Genomic DNA, 23,030 nt, shown 5'->3' with positions numbered 1-23,030 from the left:
AACTTTCCTCATTAACCTAGGCAGGATATGTAAAAACCAAAAGCTATTTTGGTGGGCAGGTCTCTTGAGGCCTCCCCGGGGGTATCGGTTGGATCTCCGCGTGCTCAACGGTAACGGCTGTGACGATGTCCATCTGAATATACGGACCTTCCACAATGACTGGTAATGTATGATCGTGCACTTCAACCGCGCTCACTCTAGGCGTCTCGTGCATGTTGGCGTACGATCTTCCCCAGCCTCTCTGCCCGCCGTGTTTCCACCACCACCATTCCTTGCGACCGCCGCTGGGAACAATACTTGGCTCAGGCACTCTTCTACTAACAGGACCACTGATGATTACAGTGTGTCCATAATCTCGTATTGGTGTTCTGACAAAGGCGAACTGGTCCAAGCCCGTATTATGTGCGTCTTGTGGCTCGCTAAACACAATGGTTGTTATCCATAGTATTGAGTTGAAGAGCCCGTTTGCGGCCAAGATGGACCCCGCGAAAGCAAAGTATAATATTCCAAGGTCAATGCCCAGTAGAGAAGTAATGCGGCCGATGATTAAAGGCGTGCTGCAAGCGACGTATACGAAAGGGTACGCAAGAAAGGCTGGGTGGTAGCCTGAGGGCCGTCGAACTTCCGGGCTATGACCGGGTTCGAACCCTGATTCGGAAGCTTCGCTTTGTGACGCTCTCTTTTCCGGCAGGTGACGACAACTTCGTTTTTGACGCCATAGAGTAAAGAAGACGAAGGAATAGAGGCTCAGTGTGAGGGCGATGGAGACGATGACCCAGAAATAATGAGCCCAAAACCGCCACGATTCATACGATGTAGAAATCCAACACCTGTACCGATGTTGAATTAGTGTGAGAACTCTTGGGAGCCGGAGCTGCTATGATCAAAGCAAGGGAGTGCTAGATCTTATTTACCAGACATTGGCCCTCATGAAGAAAGACTCCTGAGGAACTGCTGGGTGGATCTCCGAAAATATTACGCCTGCTCCGTTGATACTAAAGTCGAATATCCAGAGGAACCCTATCGAAGTATAGATGGTCCACGGTGGTGGCTTATAACCCAAGCCTACTGTCAAAAAGGTGTTAATCGAAATAACCGCCAGGAATAGGCTTGCTGCCAAGTTACTGGTCGACCCCAGCCAGCCCTGAGCCCAGCAGACTGATGAAGGTGCAAAGATGCCGTCAGCTGAGACCCAGGATATACTGAGTGCGTAGGCAACAGCCTCCATCATATCTGCTAGCAGGAGGTTATAAATGAGAATGGGGAAAGGATTACGAGCTTCCTCGACCTCTTGCTCTTCTCGATTCCCGGGAGCACTAGCAGCCTCTACCGCTTGCTCCTGTGACGTTGCTAGTCTATCGAGCTCCTCAATCCGGGCAAATCCGCTACTGCCCGGGCAAGGAGCATCTAGCCCTAGAGAGAGGTCCGGTAGATCGGTAACATCGGCATCTTGTGGTCGTGTACTTCGTTGCCTGGGGGCCGGGCGAGTTTTCCGGTATGCCAGTAACTTGTATGTGATGAAGAGCCAGAGTCCCGTTGTGGCTATGGCTGAGAGGAACGAGAAGATAGTGAGTACGATTAGTCCACGGCGGTGATAGTCCGGAAGTGGTGCCAGCGTCCCCCGTTGTGCCGCGGCTGACATGACAGTCTTGCTTCTCCAAAGAAGAAGGCCGGCGGTCAGGCTGTATCCCCTGGGCAGAAGCTACGTGCACCCGCCACGTGGGACACATGAACATATATGTTCCTGTTTAGCTGGGCCTGACCTTCCCCTCAACTCCTCTCCGAAGTCAAAAGGAACACTTGACTCGTGCGTTACATTGATGCTCAAAGGCCCGTGGTCGAAAATGCCGAATTCGAGGGCTTCGTAGTCCATGGAGGAGGTTAAAGCCGAAACTCTGTTCGACAAACGCCAATAAGGATAGTCTGTTCTGTGCGAGCCTACTTAACTTACGTTGTTACAAACTCTAAGCCCCGTGGCATATCCCTGGGGTGTTGTTTCACAGAACCTGATCTCGCGCTATGTAGTGCGAATCATAAACCAGATACAGGTTCTTCGCCAATGACGGAAGACTAAAACAGGCTGGAAGGCAGAAAATTGGGCCACTTGTAGATCTATTCTGTGGTGCATCTCGAAGTCGATGAATAAGTCGCATGGACCACATCCGCGGAGGTACGCGCCGCTCGGTAGACATGGGTTCCCAAGTGTTGGTATGCGTGGTGCCTGAACCTGACGTCCTCGTGGCGTGATAAGCATCATTCTTGATACACAAGATGGAATTGCTTGACTAGTGAATTTTCGATATGTGATCCGGGTGATCCGGTATTCCCAATAGTTGCATTACTCTAGTGAAGAATGGAGAAACAGATGTGCGTTCATGAGTCTAATACTGTCCGCTGATGTGCCTTTCTAGCCTACCTATGCCAACACGATCCCCTGACATTGAAGACCCTTCATATTCTTTTTGATAGCCCGGAACCCGAACCATGTCATCGTAATACCAGTGAGAAAGATTGCAGACGAAGTCAAGGCCACCCATATCACGCTTTGCACGTAGCCCTTTGTCCAACCTCTTCTCGCTGCGCTCTGTAAATCATCGACGTTCAACATGTCGACTCCCTCTCTTGTCAACACTTCCCAGACGTAATCGCGGTAAGAGATTGGCCAGCTTGGCAGGTCCCAATACCGAGATTTGAGGCCTGACCACTTTGCAGTACTGATCTGCTTCCGTAGCTTTGCAAGTTGCTCATTACTGAAGCCGGTGCGGACTGATCCGATACTTTGTTGAAATGATACGGATGTGTAATAGGTGTCTTCCTCATGCCACAGCTGAGAGGTAAAGTAGCCATACTCATTATACTGGCGCCAATTATCCTTGGGAAGTTGGTCCAACGGCGCGTCGAGGAATGTGTCGTGATACTGATGATAGAGCTCATTCGTTGGCCAGTGGTTTATCATGCGATCTTCCATAAGATTGCCCGTACCCACGACGGTGACAGGACCCGGCCATATATCTTGCCTGAGTCTGAAGCCCGGCTCGGTATGTATTACCTCGTAGCGTGTCAGGAAGAGCTTTTCCCGCAGGGATCCAAGCTGCTCCATTACCACTGGCCACGTCTTATACGGATCACTCTTGACGTCCAGCAGCAAGACTATCGTGATGTTCGGTTGACTTCGGAAAGCACCCTGCGGCCGATCTGTTCGGCTGAAGTTCGACCACTGCTCTGGAGGATTCATGGTATCGAGAATCTTCATTAAAGGATCAAGGTACATGGACCGCAAAGTTTTCTTGGAGGACAGTTCATGTCTGTCATGGCCAATAAGCAACTCGGAACCATCGTCGCTCAGCCAGATGTCCGCTTCCACGCCGGTACAGCCTGCTGCGAGGGCCGAGTAAAGAGGGTACGGCCTCCAGTAATCATTGTGAGAATGACACATGATGGGGATGACTGAGCGAGAAAAGTCCTCCAGCCATCTTGAGAGACCATCAACTGGCTGGCCATTCGTTGTGATCGGGTTGTTGGAGATGAAGTTTTGGGAAGCCGCGTCACTCAAAGCTTGAGGCTGTAGAACAAATACGAAGACATACAACAAAGTGCTGCAGAAGAATGAGTTCCCTCCACGTCGGGTTGAAAGATGATGAGTTAGCAAAGAGAACCTACATGAGAATAGAACATGCGATAGTTGCTGCCACTCCCAAGAGTAGAAGCCCTTTGAGGAGTGATGGCTTTCGCCGCCGGAGTCGATGTGCAGACCTGATGCACTTTTGCAGAACAGACTTCAAGCGATCTACCTCAATCAATTTCGTTGGCTCATTTTGTGATGATCGCGAGCTGTCCATGGGGGGTCTCATCGTTGTGTTGTTACTATTGCCTGGCGAATGATGTTCCGCCGAATGCTCTGTCACTTGTTCTCTGGGAACCGAAACTTTGGCCCGGTCCATAGCTCTGGCCAATTCACAGAAATGTCGTAGATGAATGTGTTACAATGCAGAATTGATTCGGCTAACCAAGGGGTTTCCAGTGCCTTTATCTTTGGAATTTTGTTTGCCTTGGTCTAGGTAACACCAAAAGCTTAGCCACACAGTGGTTCCAAACCTCCAACCTCAATACACCCCGGTTATTAATTAAAATTGGGAGAAGCAAACGGAAGTAATGTTGAAGCAAACGGCGATTTGAAACCCCGTTGTTGCCTTGTTTGCTCACTGCGCACAGTCGTTTTCGTCATCAGAGTCAACCTGGTGCATCGCCCGAGCTCTTCGTTGGACCCAAGCTTCACAGCCGATCTCTTCGTACTTTGGCTTCTCCCCTTCCTTGACGCAGGTGTCGATCACGCCGCAGCTTTCATGCAGGCCGAAGCCAAAGAAGAAGGGCATACTGATTCGCTCTTCTCCACTCAAGTTCTGGGCTCGATGTACTGTGCTGACGTAGAGATCATTTGTGATGCGCTGCAGGTAGTCGGCAATGTTGACGACAAACGTCCCAGGGATAGGTGCGGCCCTGATCCATTGCCCCTGGCGGTTTAGTACCTGCAAGCCCCCAACCGAGTCTTGCCATAGAATGGTGAAAAGCTGAAAGTCTGTGTGCGATCCTATGGAAACTGTCTTGTTGAAGTCTGAATCCACGGTGGCCGAGAAACTGAGAGGTGGGTAGTAGTTCAGCGCCAGCGCAGCATCAGGGTACGCGAATTTGGCATCAAAGTGATCCTCAGGTAGATCAAGCGATAGCGCAAAGGAGCGAACCAGGACGCGAGCGAGTTTCAAACAGGATTGCCAATATAGAATGATGGCTTCTTTGAAGTGCGGCTGATTGGCCGTGCCATCCCAGTGGAAGTCCTCAATCCGCAAAAGCTTTCTCGCCTCCGCAGGAATAGCATTGACGTCGACCACATCAGGGTCGTGGCGAGGGTCGTACGTCCAGCTAAATGACTCGCGGACATCGACGCTCTCTGACTTGTTGATTCGCTGAGATCCAGGCGGTTTGTAGCCGTTGAAGTAGCGACTCTTCCCAACCCATGAGCGCATCTTTGTCTCTTCATCCTGGCGGAAGTACTCTAGGCAGGCCGTATGGGCTGAATCAGTGACTGAAGACGCGATGCCATGGTTGATCAGGTAGAAGAAGCCGGATGTCGTGGCAGCGTTGCGAATCTGCTGAGCTACAGTCTTCCGGTCCTTAAGTTCAGGGCTAAATGCGAGCGAGATATCGATGACTGGGATCTCTGTAGGAAGGGCATCGCGGAGCGGAGTCCGAAGGATGCGGCGGGTTACCGGTCCGTTCCCGGAGGCGAAACGCAGGAGGGTCGTCCCCGGATCAGATGCAAGATTTACAACGCCCATTGTGGGCTAATTAATCATTGAAGACTTGTTGGCGCTGGGAAACGGCTACGTCGAGTCAAGAGATGGTTTTATAAGATCAAGAGGATAATTCAGGCAATTTAACAGCTGAAGTATGCGGGGCGATACAGGCGATAAGGAAATGGTAGACACAGAGGCGGGGGAACTGGGCTTTGTGTCATTGGCTTGAGATGATGTTGCTGGTGATTATCGTCGGAGGTGGCCGACAAGCTCCAGTTCCAAATCCTTAAACCTGAATGGGAGCACGTGGCAGCCCGATGTTATTGGGAATAGGTCGGTTATTCATATGTCTACCTAAGGAGCGAAATTCGCCATGAGCTCGAAGCATGCCGGCCCGAGTTCGGCCACGTTCATGTAAGTTTGCGTTGCTTCCTCAAGTCGAGATGGTTGATTGATCATCTTATTCATTCGGTCAACATGCCTCACATCATGGTTTGGGAAAATTGTATGAGGTCCTTCTCGACTCCTTCTAAAAGACCTGTAGACAAGCTTGTCTCTGACGTGGAGAATAGAGAGCGTTCGATGGTTCATCTTACTCAGTATCATTCTCCAGGTCTACCTACGTTTTAGCAGCCCATGTAAACAGCTAGTTAAGGACCAAAGATTAGTCCTCATCGTTTCGTATCACAAGCAAGAAAAAGGACGTAAGGGAGCAAACCATTGGCGTAAAGGGAATAATTATCAGCATTCTGCAGAGCCCGTTCCGGGGGTAATGCGACGCTGGCGTTGTAAGCGTAAGCGTAGTCATCTGTGTGAGGAGCATAAACTGCCTCGCAGTGCGTGGTTTCGTGGATCGTAGTCGTAGCTTGACACTGTCGGTGGCATCCTACAGGGAGTGGCGGCAGGCCAAAGAAGAGCGGGCACATAACCATTGTGTTAACGTCCCAGGCAGTGTAAGCATTGAGAGGGCCGTCGAGCTCGCAAACGCCGTAGTAATCGTAACAGAAGTACCGAGACACTCCTGAAGTAGTTAAGCTACACTCCTGCGCGACGTTACGAAGCCGAGTGACGACAATATTGCGGGTTTCTGATGAGTTCGTGCCGAAATACTCGACAAACCGCTGAGAGGACGGGTCACCTGCATCGCTGCGGCAGCGAGGGCGAGGGCCTGACAGTTGGCCAGGGCTTTGGTGCTGGTGTCCAACGTTGTCGCATTACATCCTGGCTGTAGGTTGGTGCGCTCTATCAGCGCCGCAGTTACCAATGACTTTGCGGCAACGTCTGCGTCAACGTCAACTTGGATGGTGTTCGACTTGAAAGCCACGGCAGGTTGAGAGAAGTCTGTAGACGGCGCAAGAGCAATCGGGATTATGCCTTCAGCGGTGATAGAGTAGGTGCCAGATTGCGTAAACTGATGAACCTTTGCTGCGTCGATGGAGACCGTCACTGAACCCCCAGCTGGAAGCGACTCAAAATGAATTGCCTTCAGCGCATCGTACTGAATGCTCGGCTCAATGCCCCTAAAAGAGACTGCGTTCCCTGCTGGCGCGTGAGCTACGGGCATTTCGTCGCCGTGGCGCTACTGACCTGACTCGTCAACGATGGACACACGCTGGACAGGAAGCTTGTCGTCCAAGATGGTGCCGACCTTGAGCAGGTTGAGATCTAAGCTGCCGGTGTTCTTGAAGGTGGCGGAAACCTCGGCGCCGGAGTCGGATACCACAGGTGTGAGGGTTACCTCCAGTGTTGAGTCCCGCTTGGAGTAACGGATACCGTGAGCGTTGAGATGACCGCTGCCGATGGCCGCCAAAGGTGCGAATGCAAGGACCTTTCGCCACAACATCTCGAGAACTGCAGCGGCTCAAGATGGAAGCGAGGTTAACAGGAATCGTCACCACATGTGATGCTATGGTCTTCTTAAGCTGTCATTTGATATGAGATAACTCTGAGCCCAAGAGCCCAAGGGCCCAAAAGCATATGCATCTCTGCAAATCCCCTTAATCAATCTTGGCTAGAAGCCCGTATTGATATGCATTGCCGGGATAGACAAGATATAAATGCTCTGACTTGGCAGCCAAAACTCGTATTCGACCAGGATTGAAATGTCGAAAATGGCAGGAGGTTTTGCCGGCATTCTCAAGGTAACATCGGCCCTTGAGGTGGGCCATGGCAGAACAGAACACAAAGCTTCACGTTCCCATGACAGAGCGTGCGCAGAGAACTTGACATCTCCAGACTCAAAGTGACATGAATCATCAGACTTGATATTCTGGGCTGTGTGCCGAGTCCCGTTTCAATTGGCCCGACGGAGCAAATTGTGAGGCTGTACGGAGACGGCGGCGAGGATCAAAAGCCGGTCGATGGGTTCCTTTTACTCGTATTCACGACTGTGTCAACGCAAGTATGTTGAACACTCAACCCTCTTGTCAAAAGCCTAGCATACTCTGAGCTAGATTAGTATAGAGCCGAAATGACCGACTTAATGAGCCTCTACGCCTATACTTGCAGATGACCAGGTGAACGAATGCCCGTCAACTCGCAACGTCACTCTCCCCACCGAAGTAGTTACAAAAGCAGCGGCCTCTTGACAGCGCTCTTTGTGCATGGGCCCCGAGGTGAACCGGCCGGAACGCGGAGATAAACCTACCCAACAGCTTGTGTCAGCCGGGGAGTGTCGGCCAACTTGTTCGTTCAATTCTCCACTTCCCCCACTGCATCAACATCGTGACAATTAGTGGAGTCGAGATTGTGGCTTCTTCAGTGAGTCTTAGTGCAGGATTGGCAGAATGGCTTGCTCACTGGTTACCACATCCCTAGGGCGGATGATAACGCATCTGATTCTTCATGGCTGGTGCGGCCCGCGATTCCGCATCATTGCCATGAGTGATTTATCAGCCTCCAGATCTCATAAATACATCGACTGACCCCTTGACTGCTGTTCTCTCCTGTGCTCCATGTAAGCCTTACCAGCAACTTTCACTCTTGAACACACCATCTCCGACTCCAAAATGTCTGCCGAGATCCCGACCCTTCGCTGGGGCATCATCGCCACCGGCCTGATCTCCTCATGGTTCGTCGAGGATCTCGTACTTGAACGCTCGAACGCGAGGGCCAAGCACATTGTTCAGTCCATCGGATCATCATCACTTGAGAAGGGCAAGGCGTTTGTCGAGAAGCATCTCCCAGGAAAAACACCCACAGTTTATGGTAGCTATGCTGAGGTCTTCAACGATCCTAACGTCGACGTCATCTATATCGGCACACCACACGCATTCCATAAGCAAAACTGCCTCGACGCCATCAACGCGGGCAAGCATGTACTATGCGAAAAGGCCTTCACCATCACAGCCAAGGAGGCGCGGGAGGTGTTTGAGGCCGCGAAGAGGAAGGGTGTTTTCGTCATGGAGGCAATGTGGACGCGTTTCTTCCCCCTCACAAGATCTCTCCTGAACGTCTTGCACTCGGAAAAGCTGATTGGCGATATTCACCGGGTCTTCTGCGACTTTGCCATGAACATGAACCTCGCATCTCTGGGTCCGGACTCGCGCCTGAAGAATCCGGCGCTAGGTGCAGGAAGTCTTCTCGACATTGGCGTGTACAGCTTGACCTTTACGATTCTGGGACTGGACCCCGGCGTTGGAGATAAAGCTGAAAAGCCCAAAATCTCGGCGACACAAACCCTCTCAGACGATATCGATATTGCAACATCGGCTCTTCTTCTCTACCCCAGTGGCAAGCAAGGTATCCTGACAGCTTCGACGCAGGTCAAGACACCACCAGGATTCTGCAGAATTGAGGGAAGCAACGGATACGTCATTGTCGAGGGCATCGCGACTTCAGTTCCCGGCTCTTTCACAGTGTACTCTTCCAAGGCTTCTGGCGAGGGGTGGGCCGACTCTGCGACGGAAGGTCTGAAGTCAAAGAAGTTTGACTTCGAGCGACCAGGTAAAGGCTTCTATTGGGAAGCGGACGCGGTGGCGCTGGATATTGCTGCTGGTCGCACAGAAAGCGAGATCATGCCCTGGGCAGAAACTGTCCGTGTCATGGAGATTTTGGATGAGATTAGGAGACAGGGCGGCGCCAAGTTCCCTCAAGATGATCAGTAAAGGACTTCGAGTGAAATGAAAGTAGTGGATATCACAAGAACCATCTTTGAAATGCACAAAGTCTTCCAAGTTTGTCATCATTACGCAGTTACCAGTAAGAGCTTTGACGGCGAACCTCAATAATGACTCCGGGATTCGTCTCTCGTCTACATCCTTTCTCTGAAGTTAGTCCAAGAACCTACTAGCACGAACCGGCCTGCATAGACTAATAAGCCTCCGGCAAATACGACAGCAAGATAAAGTCCCGATAAGGCAGTCGGCCCAAGAGACTGCAGCATTTGACCGCCGATTGGCACTGTTAAGAGAAGCGAGAAGCTTATGACAAAGTTCATTGTCCCTAGGCTGGTCAGCAAACCAAGAGCTGTGGTAAAACTTGGTAGTAACGTACCATAGTATCTTCCATAGTCTTTCAGCTCACAAGTCTTCGCCACACAGGCTAGCACCCCACAAGGTCAGTTAGCGATAGGATACAGCAACGTAGGCAACAAGTTATCAACTCGAAGTGGATCAACTTACCAGGCGCAAGTGACAAGAATGATCCGGTGCCAAACCCCCATAAAGCCGAGAAAGCATACAAGGCTTCGATTCGAGTCGACCCAAACGCAGTAAGCGTTGCAGCGGTGCAGATGATCGTGAAAACAATCATGACCAGGAGGATGTTGTAATGTCCCAGGCGATCACCTACCAAGCCAGGAAGAATACGCCCAAGAGACGAAACGCCGTTCAGGATAGCTAGCATGTTGAATCCATGCTCTATAGGAAGTCCCGATAAAGCCACCAAGGTTGGAAGAATTGCAGTTGCACCAAAGATGACGAACTCGAGAAGCGCTATGGCGCCGCAGATGAGCGAGAAAGGTAATGAATGGAAGGCAGAAAAGCCCATAACAGCCCTTTTCCTACTCCTTTGGGTAGACACTCTATCGGAAGCTATCATAGCATGCAACCTCTCGAAAGGAAGGAGGCAGGCAATGCCTGAGCTCAGTATAAGGACAGTCAGGAATCCCACTGCTCTCATAGACCATGCCCACCCCCATAGAGGGAATATCTGCCTTAGAACCAATGGGAAAATCATCCCACCGGTAGAAGAGCCAGACAGAGCGATACCGAGTGCTAGCCCCTTACGACGATTGAAGAGTTTCCCAATTACAGCAATGCCTACAGTTGTAGCAATAGCATTACCAATGCCTCCCAGAACACCTAGGCAGAGGATGAACTGCCAAATCTTTGCGCATTCGGCGAGGACAAAGAACATCAGAACGAGTAGTCCTGTCGCGAGTGGTCCAAGAAATTTTGGGCCGTAAACGTCGATCAGCGGTCCTGCCTGGATACCGAGAAGCATCGTGAGAAAGCTGTAGACTCCTGTAATCCAGCCAACATCACGGGCAGAATAATCTATCAGTTGGTTCTCTAAGAGAAATGACTGGACTGCTCCGGAAGATTGCATGAACCCTATGAAATTAGGCATTAGTGCCAGGTCTTTCCCGTTTTTAATGGATATGGATGGTGTTCCGGGATTCGGGAATGCTCACCGAAAGAAGGCATCAGAAATAGGAATGACCCGAGCACACAGACCCACGCCGACTTCCGACATTCGACGTCCACAGCATGGTGCCGGTGCGGTTCTTGTTGGGTCACATGGCTGTTTAGGGATGGTTGCCCCGAGAACTCTGGCTTCGTGGAGAGGAATTCGTGTGCTTGCGCTGGGGATGGCATGGTGAGGAAAATGTTCACGGCATCATGATATTCCATCAGACTAATACCATCTACCTTTATGTCAGTAAATAATGTGCTCTTGGCGCTGAAGAAGTCTGTCCCGGGTTTCTTGACCTCATCCGAGAAGGCTTTGCAACAGCGGAGTTGGCGGAGTTGGAGTGCATACTAAGCTGGCTCTAGATCAACATGGGCTGGCACCTTTGCCTCATTCGGCATTACCTCCAGCGTTTCCTTCAGAGGCCATGTCTAATGCGTGAGTCCTTAACCCCCACCTGATCAGTCAAAACCTCGGTCCTTCGGAATGGTTTGGAATGATTTTCGCACTAATGTTCTTAGGCGTCGTCTGCTTAAACCGCTGGTTTCTCAGTCTTCGTAGCTTGCCCGTGGGTTTGCTGGCACCAACCATGCAACCAAGCCTTGAGTTGCGGACGACAAATACGCCAACATCTTCGACTGAGACTTTTTCCCCCAATGCTTAACAGAGCAAACTTGAGCAAGCCGACTGCATACTAATGGCATTTGATCGTGGCTGTATCACATTCCTCTATTCAAATAGTTCCTGGTTTGACTTGTACGAAATTCGTGCATCCTTGAGATGATGAGAGGTAGACCTCTTAGCAGGCCATCGCTCTATGCTAGCTCAACCTGCTTAGGCTTGCCATCCTTCTTGGTCTCTTCATCCTCACCGCCCTCGATATCTTCGACTTTGGCATTTGCGGGCTTGCCCTCGAAGACTTCGCGGATCTCCTCCAGTGTGTGACCCTTTGTCTCGGGGAAAAGGAACCAAATCACAATGAACAAGACTCCCAGGACACAGCAAAACACTATATAGTACTTCCATGCGATCGCCTTCATTGCAATCGGGTTGACCTGATTGCCGATGATCAGACCAGTGAAGGCAGTAATGTAGGTGACCGACAAGCCGCGACCACGAAGGGTGTAAGGGAAAATCTCGACAGGGTAGGCTTGTAAGAGCGGCGTCCAAGCAATGTCGTAGAAGAAGTAAAAGATGAAGATGAAGGCTACAACTGCTCTCCCAGTTCCTTCGTCACGGCTGGCGACAAAGTGAGACGTCAACCCGGTCCATGCGATGTAACTCGCGAGCATACCTGCCGTGGAGATCAGGAACAAGGGTCGTCGACCCAAGCGGTCTACCATGAGCGCTCCTAGGAAGGTCGAAATGATCCAGTTGAAGATTTGAAGCATTCCGTTGATCAAAGTCTGGTCCTTGACTTCAGTGATGCCGATAGTGTTAAGCACGAGACTCAAATAGTAGCTGACCACTGCGACTCCGTTCCATTGAGAGCTGAAGCCGACAATACAGGCAATCAGTGTTCGCTTTCGGTTGGCAGGGGTTCGCACGAGTTCGAGCCAAGATGATTGAGACATGGCTTCAGCCTCCTCGCCCAAAGTAAGTTCGACTTCGCGCATCTCAAAGTCAACCAGCGGGTCATTGAGGTTGCCACCAGCGTGACAGTCGGCGAAGACCTTTCTGGCTTCATCTTTACGACCACGGCGCATCAGCCAGCTACAGTAAGCGGTTAGTAAGACTAGAATATGTACAGTCAAGATACTGGAAAGCCTTACCGAGGGGACTCAGGCAAGAAGTAGACACCCAGAAGCTGGATCACAGGAACTGCTCCTTGCAGCAGAGACGGGATTCGCCAGCTCCACGTAGACGCAATCTTGAAGGTTCCGAAGGTGCACCATGCAGCAAAAATGGAGCCAAAGTACTACGCAAAATGATCGTCAGCAAGTTTCCAAGACTATCGGGGCCTTCTCGAAGATCCAACGTACAAAGAATGTGTTGTACAAAGCTGTGATTCGGCCTCGGTGGGTAGGGTAAGCCAATTCCGTGATGAGGATAGGGCTCGGCTGGCTGATGAAAGTTGTGAAGAAACCTAGCAAAGCTCTTGCGACGACAAAGCTTGGAAGGTCCTTGGACATGCCTTGCAAGATGGCAAACCCGATGCAGGCTGCCAAGCCCAGAACGAGAGGGAGCTTCCGACCGTATCTGTCTGAGATGTACGTTACGACGAAGAGTGCTACGACTTTGCCGAGAGGGTAAACAGCATTCATCAGACCAAGAATGGCGCCCTCGGGGTTTCCAAAGAATTGGCGCCATTGAGGGAGGGTTTGTAGGCCGTTCATCATCGATCCTTGTCTCGTTAGTTTGGCAATCCACAGAGCAGGATTTAGAACCCATACCATCGTAACCGACAGACGCAGAAGAGAACAGAGGTACGAGCAGCAACAGATTCAACTTCAGCAGATAAGGTGTCAAATACCATGGCTTGGGATTCGCGGGTAGAACCTAGTTGTCGCGTGTCAGCAGCTTCTCACCTAGGATAATCAAAGAGAAGGTTATTTACAGCTGCGAGAGCCGACCCTGCGGCCAGCTCTGCTCCCGTCTTCTTCGAAAACACGCCCATTGTCAAGGTTGATTTCCTGAGCGATCTCTTGACTGTTGAGGTTGTCGCCGATGGATTGTTGGTAAAGCAATTTCAGGCTCCCGGTTGAAGCGACAAGGATGACTTAAACTCGAAAACACAATGAGATACCATGCTATTTATCTACCTGAGGAGAGCCATCGACAATGCAACCAACTCCAGATTTTCCAGCCACCGCCTAGGGTCCAGGTCAGACCAGATTCTCGGTAGCTCTGCACGGCTTCATGACCCCGGTCCATCCCCATGGGGTAAACGCGGGACCGGAACTCGGGATGGATGTTCTCAGGAAGTCGGATGCCAGGGAAGTGTGCGGGGAAGAATGCACCGTCGCGGCGTGCAATATGTCTGGACGCGTCTTCGACCGAACTAGGTGACCTTAGATCTCGCACTAACAATTTTGGCGTTTCTCCGATACTCCGCGGGCAACGGTTCTGTTCTGAGTTTGTCTCGGGGAGTATCGGAGCCTGTTCATCTTCAGATGCCTTGACTTCTCCAATTATGTCGAATCATCATTGGATGAAGCTGCCAAAGCAAAAGTGGTCTCAAATCCATTTTCACGTGTCCAATGATCTTCGGGGCTCAACGATCCAGCTCAAGCTGACGACATTGCTGGAGCTGTACCCACAGGAGCTTGACAAGATTACAAAAGCCATCACGAACGCCTCTCAACATCACAAGAGCAGGCATATCTGGAACAAGATAGTTGGCGATAATCGTCCAGGTCTCGTATCTAGATTCATGTGCATTCTGCATTGAGAGGCCCTCAACGACTTTCCCCATACATCAAGAACGACGCCTAAGAACATGGGCTCCCAGCAGCAAACGCCCATCCTTAGGGTTGGCATCATCGGGTGCGGCGAGATCACTCAGGTAGCCCACATTCCCAACCTCAACTTCCTTTCTCATCGCTACCAAACCACCTACCTCTGCGATATCTCACAACAAGCTCTAGAGCACTGCGCCCGAAAGGTGCAGGGAGGAACGCCCAAGACAACGGCTGATGCAGCAGAACTCTGCTCTTCGCCAGACGTCGATGTGGTAGTCATTACCAACGCTGATGCGTACCATGTCGAGCATGGCCTCTTGGCGCTCAAGAACGACAAGTACACCCTCATCGAGAAGCCCGCCTCCGTCTGTTTCCGAGACTTAGATCGCCTGGTCGAAGCCGAGAAGACGTCTAAGGGAAAGGTCATGGTTGGTACCATGCGGCGTTTCGCAACTGCATTTACCGATACGGTGAAGGAAGTTGGCGGCATGGAGAAGATCCAGTACGCAAGAGTCAGAGACATTATCGGACCCAACTCAACATTTGTCGACCAGTCCGGCACGTTCCCGCTAAAGTTCAGCGACTACAGCGATGCAGACACTAAGGACAGGCTGAAGCGGGAGGCGGACATCTCTGAGCAGGCTCTGGCGAAAGAGTTTGGAGTTCCCGTTACCCCTGGTTCTCAACTGATGCTACGACTTCTAGGAGGGTATGTTAACGTTCAACAAAACTGAAAGAGCATCATTATTAATAAATTCATAGACTCGGAACCTATGATCTCTCAGCCATGAGAGAAATTGTTGGATTACGAGGCAGAAAAGGGGCCCTATTAGGTAGTTAAGTAGGGGTAGTAAGTAGGCAGTCTGGGCCCGTGCAGACGGACCCTTCCACCTACTTATACCTACTAAGGGACCGCGGGCTCTGCCCACGATCTTCCCCTCCTATATATACGCAATAGACCTATACTAACCTATTAACCTAGTCATAACTAAAAGGTCTAACCTACTTACGTATATACTAATACTAATTAGTAGTTAAATTATATATATATTTTTATTATAAGTTAGTAAGGATATAACTATAAAAGAGATAGCCTCGACTTACTTCGCTAGCTATTTTAACTTATTAACTTAGTTCTATTTATCTAACTAATAATAAGTAGCTTAGTTTATATTACCTTAGCTCTTTTTTACTACTACTAGCTAATAACTAATTAACTAGTCGTAAGTTATTAAGAGCGCGCTTTATTATATATAATCTTTTTTACTAAGACTACTACTACGGAAAAATTAACTACTTTATTATTACTATTAACCTTACTTTTACTATTAATATTATCTCTACTAGCCTTATTATTATTATTAACTTCTCTTTAATCGAACCGCTTATAGAGGAATCTATTTTAAATATATTATAACTAAGCACTATTTTAAATTAATAATAAGTAAGAAGAGATTAATTACTAAGAAATTAATTTAACGATCGTTAGTATATTAGCGCTTAATAATAATAAGACCTTTAGAATTATAAATATATTAATAATAAATCTCTTATTAATAGCGAAGTATTTTAAAATACTAAAGAAAGAAAAAAATCTTAATAATAGTAATAGTAAGGATCTATTTTATATTACTAATAAATCTACCTCTTTCTAACCTAATAAAAGCTCCGAGACTAAATTAGTAAAATAAAGTACGAGAAGTATTAAAAAGAATTACTAATTAGTAACTAATAAAATCCTTTATTTATTATTAAAAGTACGGTTATAAAAGGCCTTTTTTCCCTTTCTATAACTATTTTACTAACCTTAGTAACCTTCTATTTATATACTTTATTAAAGGAGTAGAATTTTCTAATTAGTAATAATAGCCCGCTTACTACTATTAAAACGATCGCTACGACCGACTTACTACTCTTTTTAACTTAACTAATATTATATTATAATTATAATATAATAATTATATCCTATAGTAATCTTCTACTATATAACTTACTTCGTAAATATATTATAATAATTACTAGCCCTAGTAATAAGTAAAAAGGGTTTAATAATTAGTTAATATTACCTCCGGCCTACTTATACTCTTAAATTACGGAACTATACCTAATTCTAATTTATTAATAAGACTACGTTAACCTAACTTAATAGGGCTTATTTAATATTATACCCGCCCTTATAAACGATAGAAAACTTAATACTTTTATTTTTTATATAATAGGATATTCTTATTAAAACGGCTTAATAGGCGAGGAGCTATAAAAAGACTTTAAAACCGACTTCTAAAGCTAAGAAGTAGGGGACTTCTTAAAAATAAAAAGTGCGATTTTTAAAAAACTAAAAGACTTTTTTATAAATAATAATATTAATTTAATAATTAAAAATCGTAGTTAAATAGTAAAAAAGATCGCTAGTGCCCTTAATACCTAATACTTCCCTACTTAGATTTTTAAAGAGATCGTAGCTTACTATAACTATACTAAATACTTTAATATATTATATTATAATCCTTACTTCCTCTACTTACTATTCCTATAGTTAATAAATATTAATAATCTTATTTAATAAATTAAAAAGATAGTAAAAGAATCTATATAACCCTAACTCGCTTAATCTTAGTAATTAAAATTCCGACCTTAGCCTCGCTATTAACTAACTAATTTACTACCTCTTTAAGAAAAAGAGGAAGAAGAACTAGAGAATAAAGTTATTATTACTTAATAACGAAATCTACCCCGTTAAATATTATATTTTAATATAAAAACTAAAAACGATATTATACTTAATACCCGCTAATTAATTAACCTCGCTAAGTTTTATAATAATAAAAATAAGTATAGTAACGAGAAGTATAATATTTTTAATAAAAAGCTTTAGATCTTTAAAGTATTATACTAACGGGTAGGAATTAGTAAATAATATTATTTTAGTACTTTCCTAAATATACTTAAGGAAAGGGTATTAACTTTCTATTTTAACTAACTTAGTAATACCTCTAACCCGCTTAGCTTTAATATAATATACTAAAAAACCTAAGAATACTTCGAGCTATTTATAAGCTATTAAAACTACCTTACTAAGCTCTATAACCTTTACTAATACTCTATAGTTTATAAGAACTTAGGTAAGTCGAATTAATAAATTCTATAAGTACTAATTAACCGTATTATAATCCTTTACGAGGTACTAGCTACTTAGGGATCTATTTTTAATATAAGTAACTAACTCTTCTATTACGTAAGTAGTATATTAAAATATAAACTTACTATACTTAACTTAGTACCTATATTTATTAATATTTACTACTAGCTTAGTACTTCGATTAATACTATAGAGAGAGAGCGTAATTGTAATAAGTAATAGTAATATTTCTAAAATAGTACTTATAATAAAAAGGTCCCCGCTACTTACTAAACTAACTATATTTATAATAACTTTAATAAAGAGACCCGATTTAATAAATAGAATTAACGCGGCCGCGGCACTATTAATAAAAAGTATTTCGTCTATTATAAAACCGGCTATTAATTAACTAAGTACTTAGAAAAAGAGTAACGTTAAGTATATAAAAAGTATAAAAATAGTAAAGAAAAAAATAAGAGATTTATACCGAGCTTATACTTATAATTCCTCGCCTTTTATAAGGGAACCGCCCTTATTAATAACGACAATAATAATACTATAATTTAATACTTTAATAGCCTCGACTTTAATTATAAAAATAATTACGAGGACGAAGTTTAGATTTTAATAATATACCTTACGACTACTACTAATAACAAAACCCTTATAAATATCCTCACTACCTAAGTAATAGAACATAGCCTTACTAATACTACCTTTATTAATAAGTTAACTAAGCTTATAAAACTAGCGACCTCTTTTTTATTAAATAAGAAGTACTTATTAAGGGACTTTTAAAGTATTATATTTAATATTAGCACTACGGAATTCTTAATTATAAGCTACCCTTAACTCCTCGTATTATAGCGGTAACGACCCGGAGTTATTCTTAATACCTCTAGAGCTAGTAAAATAAGTATTTAATTTAGTAATAGTAAACTTATAAAGTTATTAAGATCTACGGTTATTAATACCCTATTTAGTAATATTATTTTTTATATCTTACTAACTAATACTCCTTTCTTATACTACCTAAGGGATATAAATAAACTAAGAATACACTTTAATAATATTAATAACTTATTAGTTAAGGGAGATATTATAATACCTATTATTCGCAAATAGGGATACCCTTAGCTTCTACTTTTTAATAATAAGAAAGCTATTACTAATTACTTAACGAAGGGCGAATTATGCCGCTTATATTAGTATTTTAGCTACCCTTTAGTTCCTCGTCTCCTAAAACTACTTTAATAATTTAATAATAATATAAAGATCGTAGCCCTTAAGAAACTTATAAAGATCTATTAATAATACTAACTTAACGCTACTACCCCTAGCCGATTTAAATTTACCTTATAAAATAATTATAATTTTAATTATAAAGTCGTAATTAACGTAATATACTTAATAAATTATAAGGGTACTAACTAACTAGTACTTTACGTTATTAATACTACTACTTCTTTCTAAGTAGTAAAGTTCCTTATGGATATAATTACGAAGTATATATAAGAGGCTCTTTAGCTATATTAAATTAACGTTTACCTCGGTTTACTAAACTAGATTATTATAAATATTAATAAGAACTTTAGTACCGTAGAGTTTAAATTTTTTATTAAATCTATATCTATTAAAATTAAAAAAAGTACTTATTAAAGCTTATAATAATATTAATAAGGCTAAGAGATACTACGTAGTATTTAAAAAGGTATACGATATTATTTAAAATAAGTACTTATTAATAAGTATAGAGGCTATATTTTAAGCCGTAATTAAGGTAGTTAACGATATAATTAACTTAAATAGCCTCGTTCTTATATTCCTCGTTTTTAGAACTTTTTTATATATTTTTAATAAATCTCTACCGTTACTAAATATTACTTAACGTATAGAGGTAATTAAAAAAGTAATACGGGAAGTCTATAGACTTTATATTAATAAGTAAGTAAGCAAGGTATTAGTTATTTAAAACGAACTAAATATCTCTTATATTATTAATTTACTACTATAATTAGATATTAAAGTTTAGTAAGAAAGTAAGGGATAAAAAGGCCTATTTAAACTCGTTTTAATAAAGGGCACTACTTACGTAATAAAATTACTACACGGCTTAATAAGCTTCTAGGCTATTATAATTAAACCTTAATACTTAGAAGAGGTCGACCCCGAGCCGCTAGCTACGATAATAGAGTACGTTAACTACTTATTAATCCCTATAATTAACTAGCTAACTAATAATAATGCCACTATAAACAAAGTCCTTAATAAAATCGTTATTATAATTAATAACGACCCTCTATTATAGAATAAGAAAATTAAAAGAATATTAATATAATACGGCCGTAGTAATATTTCTATAACTACGACCTACTTTATATTTAAAAAAGAGGTAAATCTTAAGCTAGTTACTAAGCTCCGTAATAAGGGTATTATTACTACCCTAAGAATACTTTTTATAAAATCTATTAGTAAAGAGCTTTTAAAACTAATAAAAAGAGGGGTAATTAAATTTATCTAACTTAGCTTTAAATATAGGGATATAAAGATATTTAAATCTCGATTCGTTAACGAGATTAAGAACCTAAGACTTAACTTTATTAAAAAGTCTTACTTAGTTATATAAGGGTATAATAAAAAAAAAAAAAAGGAAATCCTTACGTAATTATTAATAGTTTAAAGAACTAGTTAATATCTAATCCTCGCCCTAGCCCCGACCCTAATTTAAAAAGGCTACGTTATCTAGCTACGAGATATTACTTAAATATATATATAATTAAACTAACCTCTTTATTATAAAGTTTTTATTTAATTACTAGCTTAGATCCGTTATTTATACCTTAAGGGTACTATTCTATACGTTATATAGTTACTATATGGTTTTATAAAATTTAGTACTTATTAATAAGTAATATATAATAAATATTATTTAAAAATACTCTAAATAATAATATTTACATTCGATCTATACTTATTAATCTCGATAGGAGAAAGTAAATTATTTAGTATTATTAATATATAAACCGATAATATTATTAAATTATTAAATAAGACTTTTAGTTAGAAAAACAAAACCGAGCTTAAGCGCGCTAAGCTATTAGCTAAACTAAAGTAGTAACTATTAACTAACGAGCCGCTTATTTTTAATAATAGGATTATCTTATTAAAAAGTATTAATATAGTACTTAAATAGAAGAACTAAGGGAAAAAGCTTAAATAAGTTAACCCCTTAATATTAAATACTAAATAATAATTCGTTAAGTAGCGAGCTCGAAATACCTATATCGTATTAATTTACTAACTAAAAATAGCTTTTAATATGTTATTTACTACTTAATACTAAATAGATCTATTATTTACTAACTACGTTATACTAAACCGTCGTATTAAATAATAAATAAAATACTTAAACCGAGGGCTTATATTCGTATTATTAAATCTAATTATAGCTAAATTCTTCGTTTTTATAAATAGGTTATTTATAAATAACGCTAATTATACTTTATAACTAGGTTATATTATTATCCTTATAAATAAAAAATAGACTAACGAGAGCTTTACGATTAATAATAATATTATTTATTATAGCTTTATAAAGAGCAAAAGGATTACCCGGAGCGTATTAATATTAAAGGTTTATAGAATAGTTATAAGTATTAACGTTACTTATATTATTTTAACTACCCTAAACCTTATTACTAAATAACTTAACGTTCTAAAGATCCTTATTATAATATATATAAATTTATACTTACTATATAAATACTTTATTAAGCTAGGTATTACGAAGGAAAAGCGCTTTATAATAAATATTATAGTATTTAGGTAATTATATAAATACCGCGAGCTCTACGAGATCCGTTAAATTAATTATAATAATAACTTAACTAACGGGTTTATAAAGAGTATACTAAATAAGTCCCTTAAACGATTCGTTAATAAAGGAATTATTACGGTTAAAATAGAAAAATAAGTAATACGTAATTAAAATAGTAATATATTATAAGTAGTAAGTTATTTAGCGAACGTATACGCCTCTCGGGCTTTAGCTTAAAGAGAAACGTACGTATTTAGGGCGTAGTTAAACTAATAAAAAGCTCTTTTTTAATTACGCTAAATTCGACGATTTCCGAGGAGTTTAAATATATAGATTATATATATTAAAGGATTAGGAAGTAATTAGAAAAAGGGGATACTAAAATTTCTATACGAATAATTATAATAAAAGCTATATTAAAATTTTAGTATATAGCTTTAAGTATTTTTAAATAAGGGATTAACTATAGATTCTATTACTAATTCTCACTAGCGGGGGACCTAGCCCCTATTCTAGCCTTTTTTATTATAAAAGTAAAAGATTACTAATATTAGATTACGAGGTAGAAAAGGGGCCCTATTAGGTAGTTAGGTAGGGGTAGTAGGTAGGCAGTCTGGGCCCGTGCAGACGGACCCTTCTACCTACCTATACCCACTAAGGGACCGTGGGCTCTGCCCACGATCTTCCCCTCCTACACACACGCAATAGACCTATACTGACCTATTGACCTAGTCGCGACCAAAAGGTCTGACCTGCCTACGTGTATACCAACAGAAATCATCGGTATGCCGAAGAGTGTTGCAGGAGCTTGTCTTACCTTCCCTGGCATCTTCAGCGTCCTCTTCAAGTACGACGACTTCCCTGTCACTTATGAGTCAGGTTTCAGCAAAGTCCCGCAATTTGACGCACACATTGAGGTGTACTCTCCCGAGAAGATTGTTCGCGTTGACTTCGACACACCATACGTCAAGGGTCTACCAGTCACGATGACCATTAGAGAAATGATCGGGAATGATGGCTTCCAAGAGCGCAAAGTCAGGAAGACATACCAGGATCCTTACACCAATGAGTTCCTCGAGTTGTATGACTGCGTTGTCAACGGGAAGGCTCCGAAGACGAGTGCATTAGATGCGAGGAATGACATCGAACTGTTCAAGATGATCCTTCGAGCAGACTCCAGCAGATATCAGTAGGGTCCTGGAAAATAATTAAAGAAGAGCACAATAGCTTTATTACTTCATAAAAAGCCGCCCATGGAATTGATAATATGAGATAACGGAAGTGTGTGTTCGGTCTCGGTCATTCACCGCCTGGCGGCTTTCATATCTGACCAATGATCCAAGCCAAACGATGAAAGGTAAAACTTCTATTCCCATCAGCAACTCGGTCGCTGCGGCTATTACGGGCGCACCGCGTCTCAGGCTCTCAACTGCATTGCAGATTACTTAAGCGGGATGGGAGTCATGGAATCACCGCGACCGAATATAACTATGTCTATTACGGGTAACTTCGGAGGGACCGCTGTCAAATTGTCTCGGCTACGGTGACTTATCGCAGGAGAACGAGTGCAGCAACATAACGAAGCCTTTTCGGGGCACGGTAAGTGAAAGCCCCAAATACATTGGTACGAGCAGCTTTTGCAAGCTTAAGTATGGGATAACGGACCTCACAGCCTCCACGACTCACGACGCCCAACAAGCTTTGTATTCGGATCATGCACTCGTGCAGGGTTCCTGCGGAGATCTCTCGAGGATCCCCGTTCGACG

The 23,030-nt window shown here is 43.3% G+C and overlaps 8 protein-coding genes across 8 annotated transcripts; 3 read left to right on the top strand and 5 right to left on the bottom strand.

The window, feature by feature from the left end:
* Positions 1-43: 43 nt before the first annotated feature.
* On the bottom strand, positions 44-1,873 carry CLUP02_04654 (uncharacterized protein; the record flags this gene model as incomplete). The annotated part of the gene is made up of 3 exons (XM_049283665.1): positions 44-830; positions 915-1,655; positions 1,764-1,873. 3 exons carry the CDS (start codon positions 1,871-1,873, stop codon positions 44-46), a joined length of 1,638 nt encoding a protein of 545 aa, XP_049140808.1.
* Positions 1,874-2,416: 543 nt separating this feature from the next.
* CLUP02_04653 (2OG-Fe(II)oxygenase) lies at positions 2,417-5,333 on the bottom strand (the record flags this gene model as incomplete). The annotated part of the gene is made up of 2 exons (XM_049283664.1): positions 2,417-3,596; positions 4,204-5,333. 2 exons carry the CDS (start codon positions 5,331-5,333, stop codon positions 2,417-2,419), a joined length of 2,310 nt encoding a protein of 769 aa, XP_049140807.1.
* A 584-nt stretch (positions 5,334-5,917) lies between these two features.
* CLUP02_04652 (metalloproteinase) lies at positions 5,918-7,134 on the bottom strand (the record flags this gene model as incomplete). Its single annotated transcript, XM_049283663.1, has 4 exons — positions 5,918-5,937; positions 6,010-6,312; positions 6,411-6,749; positions 6,879-7,134. The coding sequence occupies 4 exons, from the start codon at positions 7,132-7,134 to the stop codon at positions 5,918-5,920; spliced, it is 918 nt and encodes a 305-aa protein (XP_049140806.1).
* A 1,165-nt stretch (positions 7,135-8,299) lies between these two features.
* On the top strand, positions 8,300-9,397 carry CLUP02_04651 (dimeric dihydrodiol dehydrogenase; the record flags this gene model as incomplete). The annotated part of the gene is made up of 1 exon (XM_049283662.1): positions 8,300-9,397. One exon carries the CDS (start codon positions 8,300-8,302, stop codon positions 9,395-9,397), a length of 1,098 nt encoding a protein of 365 aa, XP_049140805.1.
* A 146-nt stretch (positions 9,398-9,543) lies between these two features.
* Positions 9,544-11,110, bottom strand: CLUP02_04650 (riboflavin transporter MCH5; the record flags this gene model as incomplete). Its single annotated transcript, XM_049283661.1, has 4 exons — positions 9,544-9,734; positions 9,786-9,833; positions 9,914-10,846; positions 10,927-11,110. The coding sequence occupies 4 exons, from the start codon at positions 11,108-11,110 to the stop codon at positions 9,544-9,546; spliced, it is 1,356 nt and encodes a 451-aa protein (XP_049140804.1).
* Positions 11,111-11,740: 630 nt separating this feature from the next.
* On the bottom strand, positions 11,741-13,805 carry CLUP02_04649 (lactose permease; the record flags this gene model as incomplete). Its single annotated transcript, XM_049283660.1, has 6 exons — positions 11,741-12,638; positions 12,698-12,843; positions 12,908-13,269; positions 13,319-13,424; positions 13,483-13,574; positions 13,706-13,805. The coding sequence occupies 6 exons, from the start codon at positions 13,803-13,805 to the stop codon at positions 11,741-11,743; spliced, it is 1,704 nt and encodes a 567-aa protein (XP_049140803.1).
* Positions 13,806-14,364: 559 nt separating this feature from the next.
* On the top strand, positions 14,365-15,167 carry CLUP02_04648 (oxidoreductase; the record flags this gene model as incomplete). Its single annotated transcript, XM_049283659.1, has 2 exons — positions 14,365-15,035; positions 15,089-15,167. 2 exons carry the CDS (start codon positions 14,365-14,367, stop codon positions 15,165-15,167), a joined length of 750 nt encoding a protein of 249 aa, XP_049140802.1.
* A 6,882-nt stretch (positions 15,168-22,049) lies between these two features.
* Positions 22,050-22,457, top strand: CLUP02_04647 (oxidoreductase; the record flags this gene model as incomplete). Its single annotated transcript, XM_049283658.1, has 1 exon — positions 22,050-22,457. One exon carries the CDS (start codon positions 22,050-22,052, stop codon positions 22,455-22,457), a length of 408 nt encoding a protein of 135 aa, XP_049140801.1.
* Between the last annotated feature and the right edge of the window lie 573 nt (positions 22,458-23,030).

This window comes from Colletotrichum lupini, chromosome 2 (assembly GCF_023278565.1).
Source record: "Colletotrichum lupini chromosome 2, complete sequence".
NCBI lineage: Eukaryota > Fungi > Ascomycota > Sordariomycetes > Glomerellales > Glomerellaceae > Colletotrichum > Colletotrichum lupini.
This window is presented reverse-complemented; position numbering and strand designations above follow the sequence as displayed.